The 26,943-nt window shown below is 36.6% G+C and overlaps 1 protein-coding gene across 1 annotated transcript in view; it reads right to left on the minus strand.

Moving 5' to 3' along the window:
• The window catches only part of Drl-2 (Derailed 2), a 242,716-nt gene that overhangs the window by 150,238 nt on the left and 65,535 nt on the right, over positions 1-26,943 (minus strand). The window contains exons 2-3 of the mRNA XM_067777997.1: positions 4,818-4,945; positions 1,525-1,762 (exon numbers count right to left, since the gene is read on the minus strand). Coding sequence (XP_067634098.1) covers positions 1,525-1,762; positions 4,818-4,945 — 366 coding nt within the window. The remainder of the gene's footprint in view (positions 1-1,524; positions 1,763-4,817; positions 4,946-26,943) is intronic.

Below are 26,943 nucleotides of genomic sequence, written 5' to 3' on the forward strand. Positions count from 1 at the left end.
CAGGGGTGACTCTAGAATGAGTTTGTACGATATGGGTATCAAATTAAAGGTATTAATGAGAGTTTTAAAAGAGAGTGGTGGTAGTTGTATATGTGAAGGCGTTTTCCAGATATCTACCAAAATGTGGACCAGGGTGACCCAGAACATCATCTGTTGGATACCGCTAATTTATTTATATATGTAATACCTGCCAAGATTTTAAGTGTTAATTATTTCGCCCTGCAGAACTTTTTCATTTTCTTCTACTTAATATGGTAGGTGTCACAACCATTTTATAAAGTTTTTTCTAAAGTTATATTTCGCGTCAATAAAACAATCCAGTTACCATGTTTCATCCCTTTTTTCGTATTTGGTATAGAATTATGGCATTTTTTTCATTTTTCGTAATTTTCGATATCGAAAAAGTGGGAGTGGTCATAGTCGGATTTCGTTCATTTTTCATACCAAGATAAAGTGAGTTCAGGTAAGTACGCGAACTGAGTTTATTAAAGATATATCGATTTTTGCTCAAGTTATCGTGCTAACGGCCATGCGGAAGGACAGACGGACGACTGTGTATAAAAACTGGGCGTGGCATCAACCGATTACGCCCATTTTCACAGAAAACAGTTAACGCCATAAAATCTATGCCCCTACCAAATTTCAAAAGGATTGGTTAATTTTTGTTCGACTTATGGCGTTAAAAGTATCCTAGACAAATTAAATGAAAAAGGGCGGAGCCACGCCCATTTTTAAATTTTCATTTATTTTTGTATTTTGTTGCACCATATCATTACTGGAGTTGAATCTTGACATAATTTACTTATATACTGTAAAGATATTCAATTTTTTGTTAAAATTTTACTTTTAAAAAAATTTTTTTTTAAAAGTGGGCGTGGTCCTTCCCCGATTTTGCTAATTTTTATTAAGGGTACATATAGTAATAAGAGTAACGTTCCTGCCAAATTTCATCATGATATCTTCAACGACTGCCAAATTACAGCTTGCAAAACTTTTAAATTACCTTCTTTTAAAAGTGGGCGGTGCCACGCCCATTGTCCAAAATTTTACTAATTTTCTATTTTTCGTCATAAGTTCAACTCATCTACCAAGTTTCGTCGCTTTATCGGTCTTTTGTAATGAATTATCGCACTTTTTCGGTTTTTCGAAATTTTCGATATCGAAAAAGTGGGCGTGGTTATAGTCCGATATCGTTCATTTTAAATAGCGATCTGAGATAAGTGCTCAGGAACCTACATACCAAATTTCATCAAGATACCTCAAAATTTACTCAAGTTATCGTGTTAACGGACGGACGGACGGACATGGCTCAATCAAATTTTTTTTCGATCCTGAGTATTTTGATATATGGAAGTCTATATCTATCTCGATTCCTTTATATATGTACAACCAACCGTTATCCAATCAAACTTAATATACTCTGTGAGCTCTGCTCAACTGAGTATAAAAATGCAATTATATCGTGTCACCAACAGAGGGTGAGCCTCTTATAGATTAGGCGCAAACGGATGCTAGTAGACTTACCTTTGAGGCAGATTTTATTTCGTTTAAAATGCAATTTGGTATCGTTAGTACGTGGCGGACCGCTCACAAGCATATTGACGACAAGTGGCACCTCTTTATTGCCGCTACCCGTGCACGGTAAATGCACCAGAAATGTCTCAATTTGTTGGGGCACATAACCCCGGTCGGGTATGCTGAGTGTGGGTGCCGCTAATGCGTTTTGGTCTTGCTCATAGTCGATTGTAATGGTGTATGGTAACTAAGGAAGACAGAGAGAGAAAAAAGTGAAAAGAGACATAAGTTCTATAGGTACAGTGTTGGTGAAAATAATAGATCCATGAAGTAGTGGAAGCTTTTAGCAATGATGCAGAATAGTATGGCAAGTGCTCAACTTTTGAAGAAAAGACTAAGGCTGCATGAATTGATAGTTGTTGATGTTGAAGTAACCTTAAAAATAATACCCCGAAGTTTTGATTTGACTAGTTAAAACTTAGTATATTATTTTCGGTTTACTTAGCGTGGTCAATGAGTCATAAATGAATCGGAAGTATTTTCTCTTCCAATTACGAGACAGCCCTTAGAATACGTAAATTCCTTTGTTTGAAGAGTAGAGTTCCAATCAAGTATCCCTTTTGGAGGTATCTGCCATTTCCTGGATGCTGATTTTTTTTATTCCCAATACGTGTTCAATCAGTTCGACTTTCACTATTTCTCACAAAGCCCAATACATGTTTCGGCGGTATTTTCGCCAGAGTTTTAGAAAAACAAGTTGTTTGAGTATATTATTTGTTAGAATTCTTACTCACTCGAGCAACGACGAGCATTTTTAAGTTCGTGTTGTGTGTTAGATGTAGACTGCTCTGCAATAAATATAAATATTCCTGCAAAAGACTTATTATCAAACGACTTTGATATTCTCCAACCTCGCACTCAATGAGTAGGCTTCACCTTGTAGAAAGCAATGTGAAAGCTATGAAAGCCCGCTCAAAAAAGTTTAATCTTTCTGTAGTCTAATCTAGTATTGTCATCGATGATGCCAGATAATTTTCGCACATTCATTGGATATCGGAATTAGCTCATTGAAATCGAGCACAAGATAGCATTTCTATAAAAGTGTGGGTTACCTCTTCACACTTAGATTTGTTTACTTTTTTATTTTCTCTACAACTAGTCTTAACGTTCCTATGTACATCCCATTGCGATCGATCACAATTTGGGCTGATAACTATGGTATTTCCAATCCTTCGTTTAATTTCTTCGCTGTACGCTCCAAAATCATACCAGATCTCTTGTGTTTAAAAGCCTCCCATCAGCCGTGTCATTATTAATGCTCTTTAATAATTAATTTTCCAAATCATAAGAGTCCCCTGAAACGCCGTTTCCTTGATGAAGAAATCGATTGGTGGCACATTGCATATCAACGTCATAGCTTCTTAGGGGCATGATGATTTCGCTCCTGTGATCGCCCCACAGGCGCTGTATTTTTCCGAGGTATTTGGAACTAACCGCATGATTTAGCCATCTGCTATTTAGAGAAGGTAGGCAAATTCTTGGGATTTTCAACCTAGTGGTAAAGTGCAATAGTTTCATCTTTGGATTATTACACCAAGTTTTGCCGTCTCTGTTCAACTGTCATATCCTTTACCAGTTTTACTGTATCCTCCGCGCAGACCACCCCTTTTCTATTGATTTCTGCGCTCAGCATAACGCAGAGCTAGAGAAACGGTGACAGGATACCGCTCTGCGGAGCTCCTCTCCAGTATAGAACTAATCCTTCTGGAGCTCAGAGTCGACTGCATTCAGTTTACAATTGGATGTTCAATGTCAAGGGAAGAAAGGGCCCCTTCCTTTTGTTCCAGCCTTAAATTATTGAAAGCTTCCTCTATGTTCAAGCCAGTGTAAACGGTTTCACTTCATGCAGCGTAGTGTTAGTTGAGAGTCTACTCAGATAGGCATCTTCTGCTGATAGCCCAGATTAATCTACTGCGCTATGAACATCCAGGAGAATTTCAAAAGTTTCATAAACGTATGACTAACGGTTCATGTCTATGAAGTGCTTGAATTTTTCAAGACCCTTTTTGTTGACTTTTGGAATGAATGCTGCCTTGGTCCCTCTCCTATTAAGGGAAACATGATTCATAAGAATATGGGCTCATGGGTGCGTTCCATACCGGTCATCAGATACTTGGTTAAATCTATATTTTTGTTGATTCCTATGGACAAATATGATCATAGATCGACTGCTAGTTTCATTCAAGCAATTTTTGTTGACATCGGTAATATCTTCCCGCCGTTGAACTTGCCCAGGTGAGCGAGGTGAAATAGGTGCTACTGGAAGCGAATTCTATTTCCCTAGAAAAAAAATATATTAATAGAAGGCGCAATATTCTTCCGTGGAGATTTAGGCAGAGCTTTTTTCCAATATACGCCAAGCTTTTTTTAAAATTTTCCCACAAATTGGCAATCAGATAAATTTTCACTGAGAAACTTTTCATGACTGAAACGCACTTGGAGTGTTTGCCAAAACGCTGCCGAGGGGCGACCCAACTTACAAAATTTATTTTCATTCAAAAAACATTTTTCTGAAGATTTTTGTGTTAGTTTTACCTGGCGTTGGACCCAAGATCTTCTTCTTTTTCATTAAATAATCATATATTTACATCGCCCTTCTCGGTTTATTTTAAAGTGCCCATCGAAGGAGTATGGCTTCATAAAAGGATTGTGATTTTTTCGAACTTATACTTTATATGATTTGCGTAGAATCTAATCAATTTATTTTGTTAGGTCGAAATCATGCATTTGGGCCCTGTTGTCAATATGGTATTGCTTTACAAAATAAATAAGTCAAGCTCCCTGAAGAAGATATTAAATCATCAAAATGCGTAGAATTGCAAATGAAAACTTGACTTCACCTTCTCATTCAGGTTCAAAAATAGCAAAAAAGAAATATTATTCAGTTTTCTATAAATCAAAAATTCGAAATCTGTTTTTTTTTTTTTTGGAAAACTATTTTGGTGGTCGCTCAATTGCCTGGCTGCCTGCGTGTGCATGTGTGGGCGAATTGTTTTATCTAGTTGTTGTTGTTTTTTTTTATTGGCGAGTAGGTTAATGGAGTGCAAATTAGATTTTGAATGCTGCACATAAGTGGGTTGGTTGGCTTCGCCTGTTTTGCGTCAGTGTGCGTTAGGGTCAAATATAAGTGAGCGCTTAATACACCCTCACACAAACACACACACACACATGCACACACTCATATGCGCACACAAATTAAAGCCAAGTGTGTAAGGGATAGGTGAAGGAAAAAATTTACTTACCGGGTACGTGGTCAAACTCTGCCATGAGAACTCTAAATCATGCACATCTGCTGGTACTGGAACTGTGAAATGCATTGCATATGTATTGATGACCCCCTCATGTACATAAAACAAATCGGCTTCGAGGCCTGTAAGAAGAAGAAAGGATGAGTAGTGGAAAAGAATAAAATACAAAAAGTAGGAAAATAAATAAACGCAGTGTTATATAAAATATGTTGCCACGTATGTTGTACGCAATTCAGTATTGTATCAATTTTCAAAGAAATTGCTGGTCTCTTTCTCCCTCAATTTGCTTTTTTGATGTTGTTTCCCAGCTGTTACCATCACTACCAACGGACTGGGGCTGGTACTAGCACCTACCCTGCACTCGATTAACTAAAGTATACGATTTCCCACTTAAAGTGGGGTTATGACAAGCTTTGATCTTGGTTGAGTAAAAACGATTGTATTTCGTTTAAAGAAAGTGAGGTTTTCTGAAAAAAAATAAATTCGTTTGCATTGAACATTAAATACCCAGTTGCAATGTTTAACTTGACAGTGTATCCCATATGAGTTTCCAAAGACCTCGGCCGGTCTTTATGAAATTTCCATGGTGGGCGCATATGACCACTTTCCAAAATATAAGTTAAAAAAAGTTATATAAAATTTGGCGGTACCACGCCTTTAGTCAATATTAACTTTAATTTGTCCTAACTTCGAATAAATTTGCTTCAAATAATGATATTTAGGTAAAGTTACCCTATGTATAAATCTCTTTAAAATTATTGAAAAATGTACCGCGCCACAATTAGGCTGTTTGACAGGCTCCGTGATATAGCTATGTGATCTCTGACTTCTGCCAATCCTCGTTCCCTCGAGAGAGGATTGGAGAAAGGAACTCATCTGTGACAATGTATGCGTGAACTGGTTCACTGACTGGTCGAAGTTGGAACGGAAACCTGAAAGGGGGATTTCAGTCAAGAGCTCGATGTTATCCCTTAGCTAAAGCTGGCTGCAGCGTCTTCAAGCGAAAGTTTTCGCGATAACGAGTATGTTGAATTTGATGCAGTACAATGGTAACACGGTTTAAAAATTTCACATCGACTAGAATTGCCATTGGGCTGTTAACTTTCAGAGTTCAGTTGAAAGCCAATTGAAGGTGCTTGTGCACTGTCCTCTCGTACGTTTATCTCGAACTATTTTGTGATTGAATGTGATCATCTGGGTTTTGAGCTACTGCGGTATTACAGCGAGCTACCAGGTGGATCTTTAACCCCGGAATAGTGCAACTGAACAGGTTATAGAGGGTTGTACAAAATTTTGAAGATCTGATGGCCTGTGGTCTACTCTTCTACCGATGAGCTTCAAATCACTGGGGCCGCCACAACCTTCTGGCCGGAAGGCGATGTCATTAGTTCTGCTCATATAGCAATGGGAATTGGGGTTATGAAGGATTAGTCTCTACTGGAAGCTCATGCGGTACGTCTGAATATGTATAATGAACAGCTTTTACCTATACCATGCTTGACCGTGCCATTAGTAGAAGGATTAGTTTGAGTTTATATGGATCTCCGAAGGAAATTCTCAGGTTCGGGATCAGTCTTCCTCGAAACTATTATCTTAGAAGCCATAGCTATCGTGGTATCGTGTTATCTAATGTTGGACTATCTTAGAAGTGTTACTGAACCGGTCATACATATTTACAATTGGCTATAAAAAAATTAATTTCACTGAAATAAAAGAGAAGATAGAAAAAAGAAGAAATTTGTAAACATTTTTTTTTTCTTTATACTATGTTCTTATTTCAATGCCACACCTTCATCATCGCACAATCAAATTTTATTGCTTTGTACTTGAAAATGAATTTCTGGAAATTGCACACAACCCCCGAATAACGAACCTTATCTACACTGACAAAACGGCGCAACGACAAGGGCAGAAATACTCAACAATTTCTTATTAGTTTTGTAGTGGCTCTTGTTGCCCTTAGCAAGCGTTGGGAATAAAGAAACCCTAGAGAAAAAAAATACACCAAAAAATATGTGCCATTTTCACGCACCTTTTAGTAACGCAAAAATAGCACTTTTTTCGATTGCTGCTGCTGCAGAAATGCTTGTCGTACTTATTGCCGACTTTTTAACTTTTTTTTTAACATTTTTATATGAACGACTCTATACAGGCAGCGATTTCTTGTCCAAAAGGCTCTTGAAAATCGCATAGATACACACACGTACACACTAAAAGCTGTGTGCAAGTATCAGTGAAATATTATTGTTTTTGTCTCCAAAGGTGATATGTACATTAGTCCTCGTATTGCAAAAGGGGTGGAATCTGAAACGTTTCTGTGGTTGTGTGTGTGCTCTTTATTCTATCGCTTTCCTTGGAAAATATTCCCTCTTATATATTTGACCATTGAAGCGAATACGAGCACTTAATATTGTGTTTATAAAATTTTTTTTTATTCATTTGTATGCATTTGACCACAGCCGTAGACCTTCAATTAACATTTAAAAAAGTTTTGGTATATTATTTTATTGCCCAATCAATGGGTGGTTTTAATGAACTTTATGTTGAAAATTACTTTAATCATATTTTTAATAACTACAGCAGGGAACCCAAAAATAGCAGTGGCAATTTTTTAATCAAATTTCGTCATTCGAAACCTTTTTTGTCTTCGATAATTTAAGAAAAACTTGCAACAAAATTTTGAAAATTTTGTAACTGACACCAATTTCAAAAAAAAAAAAAATAAATAAATAAAAAAAAAAATAGGAAACTAGCCACCTTATCAAATTGTTTTCAACAAAATTCTTCTATCATTTTATTTTCAGGAATTGAAGAAAAAGCGTCCCCGAATTTTGTAACTCAAACTAAGTAAACCCATACCAAAAAAAAAAACAAAAATAAATATAAAAACAAGTAAGGAAAGGACTGTCTTCGGCTGTGCCGAAGACTTCATACCTTTCATGAATGGGACTGAACAATAATCTTATCCCGTTCGTAATCTCCAAATAATCGAATGTATAAGATAAGAAATATATAGTGAACAGATGTGCATACCTAAAGGATTTTTAAGATAATTATAAAATAAACAAGTAAGGAAGGTTAAGTTCGGGTGTAACCGAACATTACATACTCAGCTGAGAGCTATGGTGAAAACATAAGGGAAAATAAGCATGTAGGAAAATGAACCGAGGGTAACCCTGGAATGTGTTTGTATGACATGTGTATCAAATGAAAGATATTAAAGAGTATTTTATGAGGGAGTGACCCATAGTTCTATAGGTGGACGCCGTTTATGGATATCGCCACAAAGGTGGATCAGGGTTGACTCTAGAATTTGTTTGTACAATACGGGTATCAAATGAAAGGGGTTAATGACCATTTTAAAAGGGAGTGGGCCTTAGTTCTATATGTGGACGCCTTTTCGGGATATCGCCATAAAGGTGGACCAGGGGTGACTCTAGAATGCGTTTGTATAATATGGGTATCAAACGAAAGGTGTTAATGAGTATTTTAAAAGGGCGTGGGGCTTAGTTCTATAGGTGGACGCGTTTTCGAGATATCGCCAGGGGTGACTCTAGAATGTGTTTGTATGATATGGGTATCAAATAAAAGGTATTAATAAGGGTTTTAAATGGGGGTGGTAGTTGTATATGTGAAGGCGTTTTCCAGATATTGACAAAATGTGGACCACGGTGACCCAGAACATCATCTGTTGGATACCGCTAATTTATTTATATATATAATACCACGAACAGTATCCCTGCCAAGATTTCAAGGGTATTTTATTTCGCTCTGCAGAACTTTTTCCATTTCTTCTACTTAATATGGTAGGTGTCACACCCATTTTACAAAGTTTTTTTTAAAGTTATGTTTTGCGTCAATAAACCATGTTTCATCCCTTTTTTCGTATTTGGTAGAGATTATGGCATTTTTTTTCATTTTTCGTAATTTTCGATGTCGAAAAAGTGGGCGTGGCTATAGTCGAATTTCGGCCATTTTTTATACCAATACAAAGTGAGTTCAGATAAGTATGTGAACTGAGTTTAGAAAGATATATCGATGTTTGCTCAAGCTATCGTGATAACGGCCGAGCGGAAGGACAGACGGTTGACTGTGTATAAAAACTGGGCGTGGCTTCAACCGATTTCGCCCTTTTTCACAGAAATAAGTTATCGTCCCAGGATCTAAGCCCCTACCAAATTTCACAAGGATTGGTAATAATTTTTGTCCGACTTATGGCATTAAAATTATCCTAGACAAATTAAATGAAAAAGGGCGGAGCCACGCCCATTTTGAAATTTTCTTTTATTTTTGTATTTTGTTGCACCATATCATTACTGGAGTTGAATGTTGAAATAATTTACTTATATACTGTAAAGATATTAAATTTTTTGTTAAAATTTGATTTAAAAAAATTTTGTTTTTAAAGTTCCTGCCAAATTTCATCATGATATCTGCAACGACTGCCAAATTACAGCTTGAAAAACTTTTATATTACCTTCTCTTAAAAGTGGGCGGTGCCACGCCCATTGTCCAAAATTTTACTAATTTTCTATTCTGCGTAATAAGTTCAACTCACCTACCAAGTTTCATCGCTTTATTCGACTTTGGTAAGGAATTATCGCACTTTTTCGATTTGTCAAATTTTTCGATATCGAAAAAGTGGGCGTGGTTATAGTCCGATATTGTTCATTTTAAATAGCGATCTGAGATGAGTGCTCAGGAACCTACATACCAAATGTCATCAAGATTCCTCAAAATTTTCTCAAGTTATCGTGTTAATGGGCGAACGGACGGACGGACGGACATGGCTCAATACATTTTTTTTCGATACTGATGATTTTGATATATGGAAGTCTATATCTATCTCGATTCCTTTATACCTGTACAACTAACCGTTATCCAATCGAAGTTAATATACTCTGTGAGCTCTGCTCAACTGAGTATAAATAAAAAATTTGTGCGCCATCACGCCTTCTCCATACACCCTAAAAAGAAGCCCGTATGAGCAAGAGTACTTTTCCGCTGGACCTCTACGTTGGCATACTTTTCGCTGCCAATGCGATGAGGTGGCGGTGCGTATAATAGAGGAGAGTCCATTTTTTGTTGTATAGTCTAAAGTAGCTGAAATTGTGAGAATAATATATCAAGATATGATTTTAGGGCTCTTGCATATGCAAACACACAATCATCAGATTCAGCAAACATCTAAAGAGCGTTTAGAAGGATAAAAGATTGGACTAAATTCCGGAACAGGAGATGGAGGGGAAAGACAAAGTTACCACCGTGAAGTAAGGAGTTAAGTCTTCGTAGAAGAAAGGAAAGGTTGTCCAGCTCAGAGTGTCCTTAGCTAAACCAAGCGGCCAATACTTGGCTAAGGTTGTCGTCAAGCTTTGCTTTATTGTGGTTGTAGCCTGTAGACGCCGTGTTGAATATAATCAGCCCTATTCACCTAGATGCGGTGTGAGCGATTGAGATTCAGCAAAGCAAGCAATAAATCACTTTGCGCTTCTACTTCAAACATCTCATGCTCTGAAAATCTTCAGCTGTTTTACAATTGTTCTTGTTTGTCGGTCTATTTGATTTGCATGATCATTGGTTCGAAAAGAGCTCAATTCAGAAAAAATGTAATATAGCAAAAACAATGACAACAAATTATTGTTATTATGAACTCTTTTCGAACCAATGATCATGCTATTTACTACATACTACAGCAAAAAATTTTGCGTTTATGCTAGTGAAGCAAGTGTCGTATAGTTAATTTTTATAGAAATACTGAAATACTTTTTTACAAACTTGATTAATAATGTTTTCATGTATTTCTAAGTCTACTGCTGCCACTTCCTCTCACTTCGAAAGTCAATGATATCTCCCTAAATATCCTTTCGACTAATAGTTTTCCATTGCTGTTGCTGTTGTGATAAAAGGGTCGATAGACAACATGAATATTCCATGCACGTTATACGCTGTGACGCTGTGATCATGTGTAGTTAGTTTTCATGCTGAAGCTGCTATGCTGTAATCATACGCGATAGGTGGCTATGCAGCATATCACACTAGTTCACCTGCTTCTATCATAGAAACACGATGTGATCTTGTGCAATCAGCTGATCTGTTGTTAGGCAAGCAATGCTAGGTAAAGCAATGATCATACGATAGGTGATATGTAAGGCTGAAGCAATTGATCTTGCCAAGTTTTGTTGCCGTTTTTTAGTTACTAAGCTCTTGTTTCTGGGGTGCGTGGCGAAGCTAGGCATATTATTTATTACGCTATATAATACGTACTTTAACTTGTTCGAAGCTCTGTTTGCGGTGTACATCTCTGCTTTGTGTGATTGTTCCTTGACATAAAGCAAGCTGATCTCCCACGATGTTGATCGAGATCCCATAACTTTCATCATTTCACAGATACATATATACCCTAAAAAAGTCTGATCATAAAGCTATATATTCCTAAAAGAAATGCTTTGTAAAGCTCTTTTTTCATTTCCAGAAATCTGTAAATGATTTGGAGCTTTACTGATTCAGGTGAAACTTTGATAAAAGTTTACATTTTGGGATGACCTTTAAAAACTTTTCTTCAGAAGATATCTGAGTTATAACTCCACTCAGCCGAGCAAATTTTACTGTTAATCTCAAAGCTCCATCTGAAATCCCACTCTTTTTACAAAAATTCCGTATGGAGCCAGTTTGAACACCGCCCGTAATAAGATAGGGTGGCATGAATGTTTTCAAACACTTTCAGCGCGACTTTTAATATCGGGGCTTTGCAAAAAAGTAATCAAAGCGTTGAAAAAGCTTCATGAAATAGGAGCCATCTCTACCAATATGCGTTCATATCTTGGAAACTCACTACTAGGCTAAATGTTTATAACCTAAACATGAGATTTACTAACCACTTAAAAGCCATACTTCTCATTTATATAAACCATAATATTATCGAGATCTTTAATAACACTCACACAATACTTAAACTACACTCAAATCCATTCGCATCATTTAAATTCAATTAGACGCTTCACATTTCCTACCCGCGCTCCCTCTCTCTGGCATTCAGTGCATAAAGTTTCATTTACGTAGCTGTCATTTTATTAGCTATTTGAACTCTATGCTTAAAATACACTTAACCACCATTAAATTGGTCACGAATACGAAGTGTTAAAAAGAATATCCGTGATTCTCAAGCATTCAAGCTTAATCTCACTGTCCCTACCCGCTTTCAACAGGCATACTCGCTCTACAGACGCTTTGACGCAACCATCCATAACAGCATCCAACCTCAATCGAATACTTGAGGGGCGGTATTGCAAAGAACGAACAAATATAATGAATATCAAAAGAAGAAAATGCGTTCATGATGTCAAATATCTCGTTCGTTTTAAAACGAAAGATTGCTCAGAAAATTCATTTTGTGTCTTTGTCAAAAGTCTTACGACAACTACTAACATTTAAGTGTCTCTTTGATGAAAGATATTGTGTGCTATGTTGTTGTTGTTGGTAGTGACTAGAGCAACGCGCAATATGTAGAGTTTTTTTGAAGCGGATAAAATATTTGTAAAGATGTTTTGTGAAAGTAGATGCAAACAAACTACGAAAATTTTATTTCAATATTAATACGCTTTCTTGTTTATCTTGCTTTTGGTGAGGGAAGGAGTGGCGGAGCGAGTGTGGGTGGGAATGAGTAATTTTGTCACATCCGAACGCAGTTCAAGGCGGCTTCTTTGTCTCAATGTTGCGGACGAAACTGGTTTGAGAACTAATCCTTAGTAGTTGATTTCGTGGAGTTTATACCAGGGTTCGTAACAATTTTAAGTTTTATTGTAAATATCTCCTTTTAATAATAAGTTTTTGTGTTAAAAATAAAGTTGTTTTTGAAGCTTTTTATTTATCTCGAAAAATAATAGTAATATTTCCGCTCCAAAAGTAAAAAAATATTTTTTGACATTCTATTTTGCTCCGAAAATAACAGTTATTTTGTGATTTTTTTTGTTTTGCTCAAAAATGTAATAACAATTATTTTGCTTTCGAAAAGTAACAGATATTTGTGGACGGTTTTTATCGCTCACAAAATAAGAGGAGCTTTCTAAGCTTTTTATTCTTCTCGCAAGATAAGAGTTATTTTTTGTGTTTTTTTTTTTGTTATTTTTTTCAGAAAGTATCAATTAGATAAAATTACCAGCTAATTTTTGAAGTTTTATTTAGAATAACTCCGCCCTCTTGGAAAATTCAAGAAGTTTTATAGGACCTAGCTTAATAGCTTCCTTGAGATTTTTGCCGCCGTAAGTAGCTGGAGCCTTGACCTCGCGAGCGCAGAACACGAGAACAGAACGCATTCGACTGTTTCTTCATGTAGCTCGCACTTCGTACATCTGTTGTTACCGACGAGGCCAAACTTATAAGCATGTGACGCCAAAAGACAGTTTGAAGTCAGAATATCCATCGTAAACATACAGCCTCCTCTTTTCATTCTGATTGGAACGTCTACAGTACAAGCATCGAGCGAAAGCTGTTTTCGTCCACTGTTTCTACAGCTTTAGTCACAGCTACAGCCTCCAGCTGTAAAGCAGTGCAGTGATCTGGCAGCTTGTGGGATTTCTTTATTTCCATATCTCAGCAGTATACCACAAGCCCTACAGCTTCCATTAATTTGTAACCATTGGTATATACCTTCATCTATCGTGGCTATAAGAGACCCACCAAAGCTCAGGTAAGGAACTATGTAGTGTTTTCGTCCAATTTTTGATGAAGATATACTTAAACTATTATTATATTATACCCAGAGTACCGTTGCATTCATTAACGCTATGTTCTTCGCTACCGGAACTACAGGTGGAATGTGCGGGATGGTGTACAGTGCAGTCATCGTGGTTGCTTTCAGTGCTCCCGTTATGCTTTGCATTGATATATTACAAACCCCCTAAAGTTTTTGGTGGTAGGTTCTTTTTCAGTGGACGTCCACCAAACAAGGACTCCATAGTAAAATATAGGCTTTACAATCGCTTAAGATATCTAAAGAAAGGGAGAGGGCGATAGACTCGACGCACTCCCCAGAATTCCTTTACATGCATAAAGTGTCGTCGAGGCCTTCTTCACTGTCTCCTCCACTTAAGACTCTCCTAGCTAAGGCCAATACCAACGAACCTTTTGCCTTCTATTAAACAAAACCATATCCGTGTTTACCGCGTTGGCCCTCCGACATTAGGTGCGCAGGCGTATATTAAAGCACCCGCCCTATCAAAGAGATGATTGTTGGAAGTCATTTTTTTACTTGCATTTCAATAGGAGAATTAAATTCATTTTGGAATGTTATGTTCGCTAGCAACACAAGAGATATTTTTGAAGTCTTTTATTTTTTAAACGGTTTTATTTAGCTTGACTTGACAGGCTGGTTGGTTGGATGGCTGGTTGGCTGACTGGCACAAATTTTGTAATTGAAATTTAATTAACTTCCCGATAAGTACAAGGTTAAAACTTGGAATATAGTTCAGAACCCGATGACAAAGAAAAAAAATCGACGCTAGGTGGCGCAAGGATCGAGATATTCAAAATATCGTTTTTGTGGTCTGATTTGGCTCATATTTGGAACACATAATACATACAAGAATAGAAAGCGACCTATGAAAAATCGCCGCTAGGTGGCGCAAAGATCGAGATATTCAAAAAAATCGTATTTGTGGCCCGATTTGGTCCATATGTGGAACACATAATACATACATGAATAGAAAGCGACCTATGATGTCCGATTTGGCTTATATTTGGAACAAATATTACATACAGTCCGGTAGAAGTGACATCAAAATATTTTGGATTTGGAGGAGGGACAAGCATACGTGGCGCAGAGTCGAGTAAAGTATTTGGAAGGATTACGTATTGAGGACTTATATTGTAACAAATTGTCAGGAAAGAGTCCTTGTAATAATGAGTCACTAAATGAACTAAATAGAATAAGAAATAATAGGCAATTAAATAAAGACAAAAAACTTGAAAATATAATCAGGCCTGTTCTGGATTCCGATTCCGATCAATTTTTTCGGAATCGAAATGGATTGGTGTTCTCAATTTCGATTCCGACCAAAAATTATCGGTTTGAAAAGTATTGCCTCTGAGCAGTCGGAATGAAAATTAATTGGCAGATTATACACAAATGTTGCGATATTTGTCTTTTTTTATTTGGAAGAGTTGTGTGTATTTTTGGTTTAAATTTGAGTTAAATTGGCATAATAAATATTTCTTTAAAAACTTCTATCAAGAAATCTATTAGGCAAACAAATCGATGCTGATCGAAATGAAGTCCACCTGTTCTGAATTCCGATCCAGCGCATTTTTACGATTCGCACGCACAATAGCACGTATTCTTGCGTCTGCGCATCAAAAACCATATCTGCAGGCATTTTTTAATTAAAATAAAATTTTATGATACTTAAACCAAAACACATAAACAGAAACAGCTGATTAAACTGGTTACCGAATCGGAATGAAAACGATTCGAAATCGACTTCGAATCGATTTTTTACAATCGGAATTGAGAACACCAAATAGAAACCGAGTCGGAATCAATGTCGTTTTACTTTTCATTCCGAGTCGGAATTCAGAACAGGCCTGAATAATTAAAAAAAAAAATTTTAGTTAAACGGTTTCATTGAGAACAATATTTACATGAAGTAAAAATAATATTAAAAGCTGGAAAATAATTAGGTAGGTCCTAGGTACTAGGCATCACACTCCTCATCAATCTAGGGCCTTGATCAGACAATTAAATAAGAGCGTTGGACGCGTAAAATTTCTATTGATAGTCATATATAAGACCAACTGAACCTTAATCAGGTTATGCTACGCCTCACATTTTTAGAAATTTCACGCGCCCAACGCTTTTATTAACTTGTCTGGTCAACGCCCTAGATTGATGAGGAGTGTGATGACTAGTACCTAGGACCTACCTTATTATTTTCTAGCTTTTAGTATTATTATTACTTAATGTAAGCATTGTTTTCAAAAAAACCGTTTAACTTGAAAATTTGTTTAAATTATTTTATTTATAATACATTTGTTTGATTTAAATTTTAACAAATAACAGTTATCTGCACTCCCTGGCCCATACGTTTGTACCGTTATATGTAGTGCACTTAAAAGTAAAAAGACGTGAAATTAAATTTCTTTGGTGCATTATTCACTCATTGGGATCATTGCTAATCCATTCGCTATTTTCTCAAATTGACAAAAGCGTCTTTCAACTGATGAAAAAGACAACAGAAACTAAACGGTAATAAGAACGAAATTGCTAAAATGCCTTTAACCCTTATGGGTATACCAGTTTCATGTACCTTATACCGTACACCATAGGTCTAGGCAGACCTATATACTTTTATATTAAAATAATATGAAGTTAAAAAATAATTTGAAGAAAACAGAAATTTAAATATTTATTTATATATACTTTACTACTAAAACAACTTTTTTTCAATTATACATAAATATAAAGGTATTTTTTATAAATTTTCTGCACTAATGCTGTTTACCTTTTTGTGCCTTTCCACAAAAACACATACGACCAAAAAACTATACGATTTTGTGACCACCTTTAGCACAGTAGGAAAACAGCTGGGAGACTATTTCTTTGAAACTGTAAAAATTTTTATTTTTCTTGGTCTATGTACCATTGTTTTTCAAAGTAAAGGCGCATAGAAAGTCACGAATTTTATTGATTTTACACTAATAACCTGATAGGTCTGGCTGGACCTTTGGTGTACGGTTCAGGTATAAGTTTGGAAATTTTGTAATAAAACCTTAATTTATAAGTATTTTAAAAAAATATTGCTTTAAAACTCAAGATAATTTATATCTTGAAGATATCGTTGGATCTTGGATTTGTAGCTTTACCATTCTGTAAAAAAAATTTAGTTAAAATTCGTATAGGTCTGGCCAGACCTATGCATACGCATAAGGGTTAACGCCCCGATTCTGAGCGTTACCGGTAAAATAGTACCCAGAACATTATGTAACCGAATATCGTTACCAGTTCTTTTATCCGCGATTCTGGCCCAAGTGGTAACGCTGTCATCACCGAAAAACTCACCAGTGTCTGTGGAGAAATTTGAAAGGTAGTTTTCTTCTATTTGGACCAAAAATGGCCCCTTCCGACCCCATTTGGTCCGCTGGTCCCTTTTCTTCAATTTTGGTCCTTTTTAGGCAGTAGCCACGATTGGTACTTTTCTTTCTTTTTCACTCAGGTAAAAATTCACAATATTGCACAAAAATTCGCCACACTTTCGTTGGCCTCCATATAATTTTGAATTTACTTCAATGGAACTCTCACCATAAAAAATAGCTCAGTCAATAAAATGTACCTAGGATATAATTTATGCCAAGCTTTAAAAAGAAAAGTGTTGCCAAATACATTGTCGTTAATTGTTGATGAAATAACCGACTAATCAAAAAAAAAACTCTTCTTTTATAATAATATTAATAACGGCTAGATATTTCGAGCCTAACCCTTTCAAAACTTATACAAAGAAATTCTATGCATTACTTCTCGTTTGTCATGTTGATATTTAAATCTTTCTCACCCAGCTCAATAAGTTCAAGGAATTCCAGGATTATTGTGGTATTAAGCCACGCAAGGTAATTGAAAACTAAGTATCTTGGCACAAGAAATATTTTAACTCGAAGACAGAAAGAAGCAAATGCAAAAGAGATTTGACTTCGGAAGAAAGGTTTTGTATAAAATTATTCCTATAGGTGCTAGCAGAACCCCTGAGGCCTGGGATCAAAACTCACGCTTACTGAATCTAGGCTCTGATATGAAGTTTAAATGTTTAGCGAAAAAGTAAGCATCTACTTATAAAAATAGCACTAACAAAATTGCCTAGTTTCATGTATGATTTACTGAGTTTTCCACATACATAGTTCGGCAACACCAGAACTCAAATTTTGAACTGTTTCTTACTAAAACCTAACTGCATTATACATTTTATTTCATTGCAATCTACAACATAATGCTAGAACCAAGAGCTTTGTGACCAAAACTAGGTTCACAACGTTTGGTTGGTGAAAGACATAGACTTACCCTATGTCAAAATATAATACCATTTTTGGTTGCATCCACATACATTTCTTTGTTCAGCTTGAACTAAAGGAAAGTCTTCACTATGTTTAGTAAAATTTTATATGGAAACATCCTAAAATTTTTTATTTTATACTAATAAAATAAAACAAAAATTTGATCCTTTTTTTCGAAGAATTTTGGTCCCAAATGAAAACATGGTGTGGCAACCGTGTTGGCTTTACCGAAAATGTCTCAGTTGTAGATACGAGGTTAACGAATAAACGGGATGATGTGTATATTCATATTATGCTTGATAAGTTTCTACATAGGTATATTGTAATTTATTCTGTGAAAGTGCATAATGTAAACAAATATGTATAGCAAGAAGCAACACTTTTTTACTATGATTTTTACTTATTTTCGCTTACAGTTCTTTATTTTTATACTCAGTTGAGCAGAGCTCACAGAGTATATTAAGTTTGATTGGATAACGGTTGGTTGTACATATATAAAGGAATCGAGATAGATATAGACTTCCATATATCAAAATAATCAGGATCGAAAAAAAATTTGATTGAGCCATGTCCGTCCGTCCGTCCGTCCGTCCGTCCGTTAACACGATAACTTGAGTAAATTTTGAGGTATCTTGATGAAATTTGGTATGTAGGTTCCTGAGCACTCATCTCAGATCGCTATTTAAAATGAACGATATCGGACAATAACCACGCCCACTTTTTCGATATCGAAAATTTCGAAAAACCGAAAAAGTGCGATAACTCATTACAAAAGACAGATAAAGCGACGAAACATGGTAGATGGGTTGACGTTATGACGCAGAATAGAAAATTAGTAAGATTTTGGACAATGGGCGTGGCACCGCCCACTTTTACAAGAAGGTAATTTAAAAGTTTTGCAAGCTGTAATTTGGCAGTCGTTGAAGATATCATGATGAAATTTGGCAGGAACGTTACTACTATTACTCTATATGTGCTGAATAAAAATTAGCAAAATTGGATGAAGAACACGCCCACTTTTTAAAAAAAAAATTTTTTAAATTCAAATTTTAACAAAAAATTTAATATCTTTACTGTATATAAGTAAATTAAGTCAAAATTCAACTCCAGTAATGATATGATGCAACAAAATACAAAAATAAAAGAAAATTTCAAAATGGGCGTGGCTCCGACCATTTTCATTTAGTTTGTCTAGAATACTTTTATTGCCATAAGTCGAACAAGAATTTACCAATCCTTCTCAAATTTGGTAAGAGCATAGATTCTATGACGGTTACTGTTCTCTGTGAAAATGGGCGAAATCGGTGGAAGCCACGCCCAGTTTTTATACACAGTCCACCGTCTGTCCTTCCGCTCGGCCATTAACACAATAACTTGAGCAAAATCCGATATATCTTTACTAAACTTAGCCCACGTACTTACCTGAGCTCACTTTTTCTTGGTATAAAAAATGGGCAAAATCTGACCATAATCACGCCCACTTTATCGATATCGAAAATTACGACAAATGAAAAAAATGCCATAATTCTATACCAAATACGAAAAAAGTGATGAAACATGGTAACTGGATTGGTTTATTGACACAAAATATAACTTTAGAAAAAACTTTGTAAAATGGGTGTGACACCTACCATATTAAGTAGAAGAAAATGAAAAAGTTCTACAAGGCGAAACCAACAGCCCTTGGAATCTTGGCAGGAATACTGTTAGTGGTATTGCATATATAAATAAATTAGCAGTACCCGACAGATGATTTTCTGGATCACCTGGTCCACATTTTGGTCGATATCGCGAGAACGCCTTCACATATACATCTAAGGACCACTCGCTTTTAAAACACTCATTAATACCTTTAATTTGATATCCATATCGTACAAAAACATACCAGAGTCACCCTTGTCCCACCCTAATGGCGATATCTCGAAAAGGCGTCCACCTATAGACCTAATGCCCCCTCCCTCTTAAAATGCTCAGTAACACCTTTCGTTTGATACCCATATCGTACAAACATTCTAGAGTCACCCCTGGCCCACCCTAATGGCGATATCTCGAAAAGGCGTCCACCTATAGACCTAGTGTCCACTCCCTCTTAAAATGCTCAGTAACACCTTTCGTTTGATACCCATATCGTACAAACATTCTAGAGTCACCCCTGGCCCACCCTAATGGCGATATCTCGAAAAGGCGTCCACCTATAGACCTAATGCCCACTCCTTCTTAAAATGCTCAGTAACAGCTTTCGTTTGATACCCATATCGTACAAACATTCTAGAGTCATACCTGGCCCACCCTAATGGCGATATTTCGAAAAGGCGTCCACCTATAGAACTAAGGATTACTCCCTTTTAAAATACTCATTACCACCTTTCATTTGATACCCATATCGTACAAACACATTCTAGAGTCACCCTGGCCCACCCTAATGGCGATATCTCGAAAAGGCGTCCACCTATAGAACTAAGGATTACTCCCTTTTAAAATACTCATTACCACCTTTCATTTGATACCCATATCGTACAAACACATTCTAGAGTCACCCTGGCCCACCCTAATGTCCACTCCCTCTTAAAATGCTCAGTAACACCTTTCGTTTGATACCCATATCGTACAAACATTCTAGAGTCACCCCTGGCCCACCCTAATGGCGATATCTCGAAAAGGCGTCCACCTATAGACCTAATGTCCACTCCTTCTTAAAATGCTCAGTAACACCTTTCGTTTGATACCCATATCGTACAAACATTCTAGAGTCACCCCTGTCCCACCCTAATGGCGATATCTCGAAAAGGCGTCCACCTATAGACCTAATGCCCACTCCCTCTTAAAATGCTCAGTAACACCTTTCGTTTGATACCCATATCGTACAAACATTCTAGAGTCACACCTGGCCCACCCTAATGGCGATATCTCGAAAAGGCGTCCACCTATAGAACTAAGGATTACTCCCTTTTAAAATACTCATTACCACCTTTCATTTGATACCCATATCGTACAAACACATTCTAGAGTCACCCTGGCCCACCCTAATGGCGATATCTCGAAAAGGCGTCCACATATAGACCTAATGCCCACTCCCTCTTAAAATGCTCAGTAACACCTTTCGTTTGATACCCATACCGTACAAACATTCTAGAGTCACCCTTGGTCCAGCTTTATGGCGATATCTCGAAAAGGCGTCCACCTATAGACCTAATGCCCACTCCCTCTTAAAATGCTCAGTAACACCTTTCGTTTGATACCCATACCGTACAAACATTCTAGAGTCACCCCTGGCCCACCCTAATGGCGATATCTCGAAAAGGCGTCCACCTATAGACCTAATGCCCACTCCCTCTTAAAATGCTCAGTAACACCTTTCATTTGATACCCATATCGTACAAACAAATTCTAGAGTCAGCCCTGGTCTACCTTTATGGCGATATCCCTAAATGGCGTTCATCCATAGAACTATGGCCTACTCTCTCTTAAAATACTCTTTAATACCTTTCATTTGATACACATGTTATACAACCACATTCCCAGATTGATTTTCCTTATTTTGTCTCCATAGCTCTCAACTGAGTATGTTATGTTCGGTTACACCCGAACTTAGCCTTCCTTACTTGTTAAGTTTTGCCTTTATCTAAACAACAGCTGTTGTGTAGTTATTTCGATGTAACCACCTACTTTTGTGGGTAAAAAATTATCCGGCTACTTTCGCGGGTAGAATACCAAAAGGGTGTAATAGTTGCCACATGATTTCGTTACCGTGGTGAAGAATGTTGTTACCACTCTAGAATCGGGGCGTAAGTAGCACAGCCAGCCTCATTATCATCACCGGGCAGCAAGCTAGACAAATAAGATGAGTTTACCCATAAGCATTGCTTTGTACCAGTCTCAGGAGTGTTCGGAAAGTGAATAGCAGTCTAATGAATTGGGGGGCTTTGTGTAGTGCGGAGAGATGCAGCTGCAGTTGAATATGAGTGTTCGACGCGGACTGGTGTATTGGCTAAAATCTGGTTGAATAATAGGATATGTATGTTCATATATAAATGACTGTGTGTAGAAAAATTAAGTTCGCTTTTTTCGTTGGACGCGCTGGACTCCCATTTGTAAGGGATTTTCAATATTCCTCTGATTTCAACTACGGTTGGTGATAGGCACACTTTCTTGGCCCGATTGTCTTTATCTATTCGAATAAAATGACCTACTCCAATGATCGAACCCACTCCTTTCGATACCGTCTTTGATTTAAAGCCATATCTCAGTTTAGTGGGACGAGAGATTTGAAGAACATATTATGTAGCGTCACAATAATTCGACCCCCACAGTAACTCTAACAGTCCCTAAAATCACACTAAGGGTGCAGCAGCGCACACCTTTGCTTATGTGTAGCGTGTAGGCAACAAACAAATATAAGCTGACGACAATAGGCGCTGACATTCCAAATAAGGTTTAGTTTTATAGTCGCGTCATAAGGATTGACATATAAAGGTCCACGTTTTCTGACATCAAATCAGTTGCAAGTAGTGCTGCCCTGGCTTGGGTTATTTTGGGCTACTGACTGTCCCAGACCTCATCTCAGTGATTTAATTAAGTGGTTTAGAATATACAAACGCAGGTATACCTGGGGACTAAGTTCCATATAACCGAAGGTTGGAGGAGTAAAAAGATGTTAAGGAGGCGCGAGTACCGGAGTGTACCGGATTCATACACGGTAAATGTTCTATGACTCCGGGGAATATTTTTTCGATTAAAACAAAAACAACCTTTGTGAGTCAATATGCAAGTACAAGGTTACCAGCCTACGGAATATACTTCCCTTCAACCTACTAATTAACCAATGAAGTCTTGGCGTCTTCTAGCTATAGAGGTGGCGGTGGAGGCATACTAGCAGGTTTGGTGGAAGGGATCACATTCGCTTCTACGACAATTGGCCCTCAATTATATTACCGACGCTAAACTTTTGGCATCCCGACACTGCCTTACTTACTAGAACACTTGGTCGTCCTAAGTTGTTCGGCGTCTCTTCCGATCGTCTGACCAAGTGTTGCCGCGTACATCCTCAACTAGTGTGTCTTTTGATAACGATAAGCCAAACCACCTAAATCGCTCCCAATCTCTTCATAATATTGTTTGGCAAAGCTGCTGTTCTCCTTACATCGCAAGCTGTATTCGATCTTAACACAAGTACTAAGATTTTATCCATTGAAGGATAGAGAGATCTTAACTTTAGCGAAGATGGGCTTTGTGATATTTTGAATTTTGATAGACCCACCTTATAGACATACATCAAATACATGACGTTCGTAAAAATAATATTTGAATTCTTAGGATGGGACAATTACATATAATAGACAATGATGTGGAGAGCTTAAAGGGAAAGCCGTTGAGGTGGGCATCGGAATGGAAATGGAGTAATAGACGTAGGGTGGAGGACTGTGATGAAGATGGATATAGCTTCAAACTGATATGAAAAGGGTGGGAAAATGGCTTCAGTGAACGGGAGCCGCATAGCCAAACGGAAAAGTAAATGGAGAGGTTGGTAGAGGCAGCTATTAATATATTGCGGACAAATTTTGAATGACTATTTTTAATCTATTAGTTAAAATGAGAAAATGTTTTACTTTTGTGAAAAGTATATCTGTAGTTCTTCAAAGAAAACCATAACATTACTCGCATGAAATTCGTGGAAACTCCAATAAGAAGAGGAAAGAATTTTACAATTTTTTTTTAACCATCTGCAGCTGAGGTCCATCAAACCTCGATTTCAAAATGTTTATATTTATTAAAAAATCTGTTTGCAGTTTTCATGGTTATATTTTCTTGAACAAAAAATATTTGTTAATCCAACCTAATATTACATTTTTAAAGACAATAACTATTTTTACAAATACGATTTATTTCATTCAGTTTCAGAAAAACAACAAAAGAGTACAATGCTATCAACAAAAATAAAAAAAAGTCAAAGTTCTCAAAAAATTGAGAAACTATTCCCCGTGTATTTAGAAATACTTTTTAAGTAAAGTCAGTCTCCATTTTGAGCCACATCCTGTGGTTAGATTTCCTTTTATAAAGTCTGGAAATCTTACATTTTTTGTTTGCAGTTGTTGCAGAGGAGACTAGAACACTGCAAACAAATAGGGTGTATGCAATAATGGCAGCTGGATTTCGTTTTCCTTTTTATTTAAGGTAGGCATATGTGGCATAGCTTCCTACCACTGTGAAGCCCAGCTGAATTTTTGGTAGCGGAAGGGGGAAAATATCTTCGCAAAACTCGACTTATAGTCATGAGCAATTACTTTGGTAGTCTGTCGTTATATACGCGTGATTTTAAATGATCTGGCACCATTTCTTGAGCCAAATTTAGTAAAAATTCACTCCTCATTTTGGGATCCATGTTTTCACAAGCTTGGTATGCAATATAACAGTTAATCCCTATCATATCCAGCATTCTATTGGAAATTTCCATCGGCTAACTCACGTTTTGCGGCTGCACGAATATACCGTAATATAAAATATATATAGGTACAATGATCACCTCTCGATTCTTCCGTAAATTCAGTAGATTCTTCTTGAGTTTCTGCTTCCAAAGAAATTTCGTCTTCATCAAATGTTACTTGTTCTGATTCGAAATTTGGATCTTGTATATCATCGTCCTCGCTTAAGTACTCTTCTTCATCTATCTGCTCGAGCCAAAGCAGCTATTTGCTCCTCGCTGCTTTTAAACGTTCCAGCTGAGGTTCTTTTGAAGGAACTCTTGCGTCTGAGATTATTGACTAAAAAATTTAAAACGATGATGTAGCCGCATTATTTTACGATGTAGCTGATATGCGGTCTGTAGGACACTATGAAATGTCACACTTATACTGACCTGCTGGTCTGCCAAATCCTTACACAAATACAGACGTGGAGGTATCACATACACTTTTTCGCGTAGCTACACACGTGTGTTGTCCTCGTCAGCTCTTTTCGTACTGAACGAAGTAGAAATATGAATACGAAAGGTAAAGAGAGTATAGAGAGCATAGGTTAAATTTTTACCAAGATATGCTCTGAGTTTTGATTTGCGGTGTCTATCAGACTACGACGTCAGTTGCAGAGGGTTAAATACAGTAACAATCACGAAAACGGCAGTGGCAGTTGTTATAAAATTTTGTCAATTAATTCAACCTTTTTTGTTTTCGATATTTAAAAAAAATGTCAGGATTGTTGTAACAAAAATTATGCTAATCAATCTCAAAAACGTCTTCGAAAAAATTCGAAATTCGTGGAAATTTACGAAGATAACGAGCTTTTTATTAAGATTTTTCAGAATATTTTTAGTATGCTGTTTTTGTAGCCCAATGGGTTTTAGTATGTCAAATTGCTAGTTATAAATCTTACAAATTTTTTCCGAACTGTGTTTCAAATTTTCTGCCTTACAAAAACATGATTCACATACTTTTTGAATAAAAAAAAAACTAAAAAAAAAAAGTTTAAAAACAATGGGAATATTAAAGACCTAACCTAACCAACTAGTATTACTGAGAAATAATAATATTCAGAAAGCTCCAAATAAGCTTTCAGATTTATTCGAAAACTTTTTTGAGATTGGTTTTAGTTACAAAATTCTTGGAAATTTTAATTTAAGTTATCGAAAATGAAAAAGAGATGAATTTAGTGGTCTAAAAATTGCCACTGCTATGCTATATTTATGCTCGCTGCTGCACATTTGCAGTACACACCCAACAGCGAAGTTTCGAAGGTTCGTTGCATATGGCTCCAGAAAAATATGCATTTAAAATGAAATAAAATTTTGTAGAAAGATCAACCAATCAGCCAAAGAGCCAGTCACTCAGTTAACTTGGTCCTTTCGATGTCGAATGATTTTGCAACAAAAAAAAATTTAAATCCAATTATGCGCAACATAGGAAAATCATTTGCAGCAATAAACTCAATAAAAAAAGTTCAAAAAATGATATGACGAAAAAACTTCAACAACAAAGAGGGTAATGCGGCAGTTACCCACCGACGTGTACCGTACGTAAGGACGTTTGTCGTACGAAGCACGTTTGACCGAACTCTCAAGCCCGTAGGAATCAATGTGTGCGTCTGTGTACATGTACATAAGATATTTGTGTGTGTATTGTTTACAGATAAGCACTGTTGCCATTGACCATTTTGCATGTATGCTTATGGAAACATCAACTTTTTCCAATTTAATTTTTGATATTGTAAAAGGCCGGAATACTATTAAATAAGTATAAATAGATTAAATATTTATAATCAGCACTTTTCCATACTTATTTCGAATTATTTTCACAATTTTTCAAACTTTAATTAGGCGTTTTTGCATAAAATTGCAAACGGTCAAAAATTAGCGCACAAAAGTTTACTAGGCAACTCTGTCTAGTGAGAGAGCGATCAGCTGACACGTTCTTACGGAAAAAATCAAAATTGTTTTGATTTCTACGTTCCGGGCTACGTACGTACGGGCGTTGCACGTCGGTGAGTTTTCGTTTACATTGCACACTCATAAGATAGGTCGTGTCAGCTGACACGTTTTTTCTACGTACGTTCGTGGGTAACTGCCGCATAATGCGAGAGTTCATCCCTGGCTTTTTAGTATGCGTGTGTTGTTGTTGTATGTGCCAAAAAGAATAGGGTCAAGCCAGAACGCTGTCAATGCTAATTCTGATGCGGCAGTTACCCACCGACATGTGCCGTACGTAAGGACGTTTGTCGTACGAAGCACGTTTGACCGAACTCTCAAGCCCGTAGGAATCAATGTGTGCGTCTGTGTACATGTACATAAGATATTTGTGTGTGTATTGTTTACAGATAAGCACTGTTGCCATTGACCATTTTGCATGTATGCTTATGGAAACATCAACTTTTTCCAATTTAATTTTTGATATTGTAAAAGGCCGGAATACATATTAATAAAGTATAAATAGATTAAATATTTATATTCAGCACTTTTACATAATTATTTCGAATTATTTTCACAATTTTTCAAACTTTAATTTGGTGTTTTTGCATAAAACTGCAAACGGTCAAAAATTAGGGCACACAAGTTTACTAGGCAACTCTGTCTAGTGAGAGAGCGATCAGCTGACACGTT

The sequence above is a fragment of the Eurosta solidaginis genome, chromosome 3, assembly GCF_040869045.1.
Source record: "Eurosta solidaginis isolate ZX-2024a chromosome 3, ASM4086904v1, whole genome shotgun sequence".
Taxonomy (NCBI): Eukaryota; Metazoa; Arthropoda; class Insecta; order Diptera; family Tephritidae; genus Eurosta; species Eurosta solidaginis.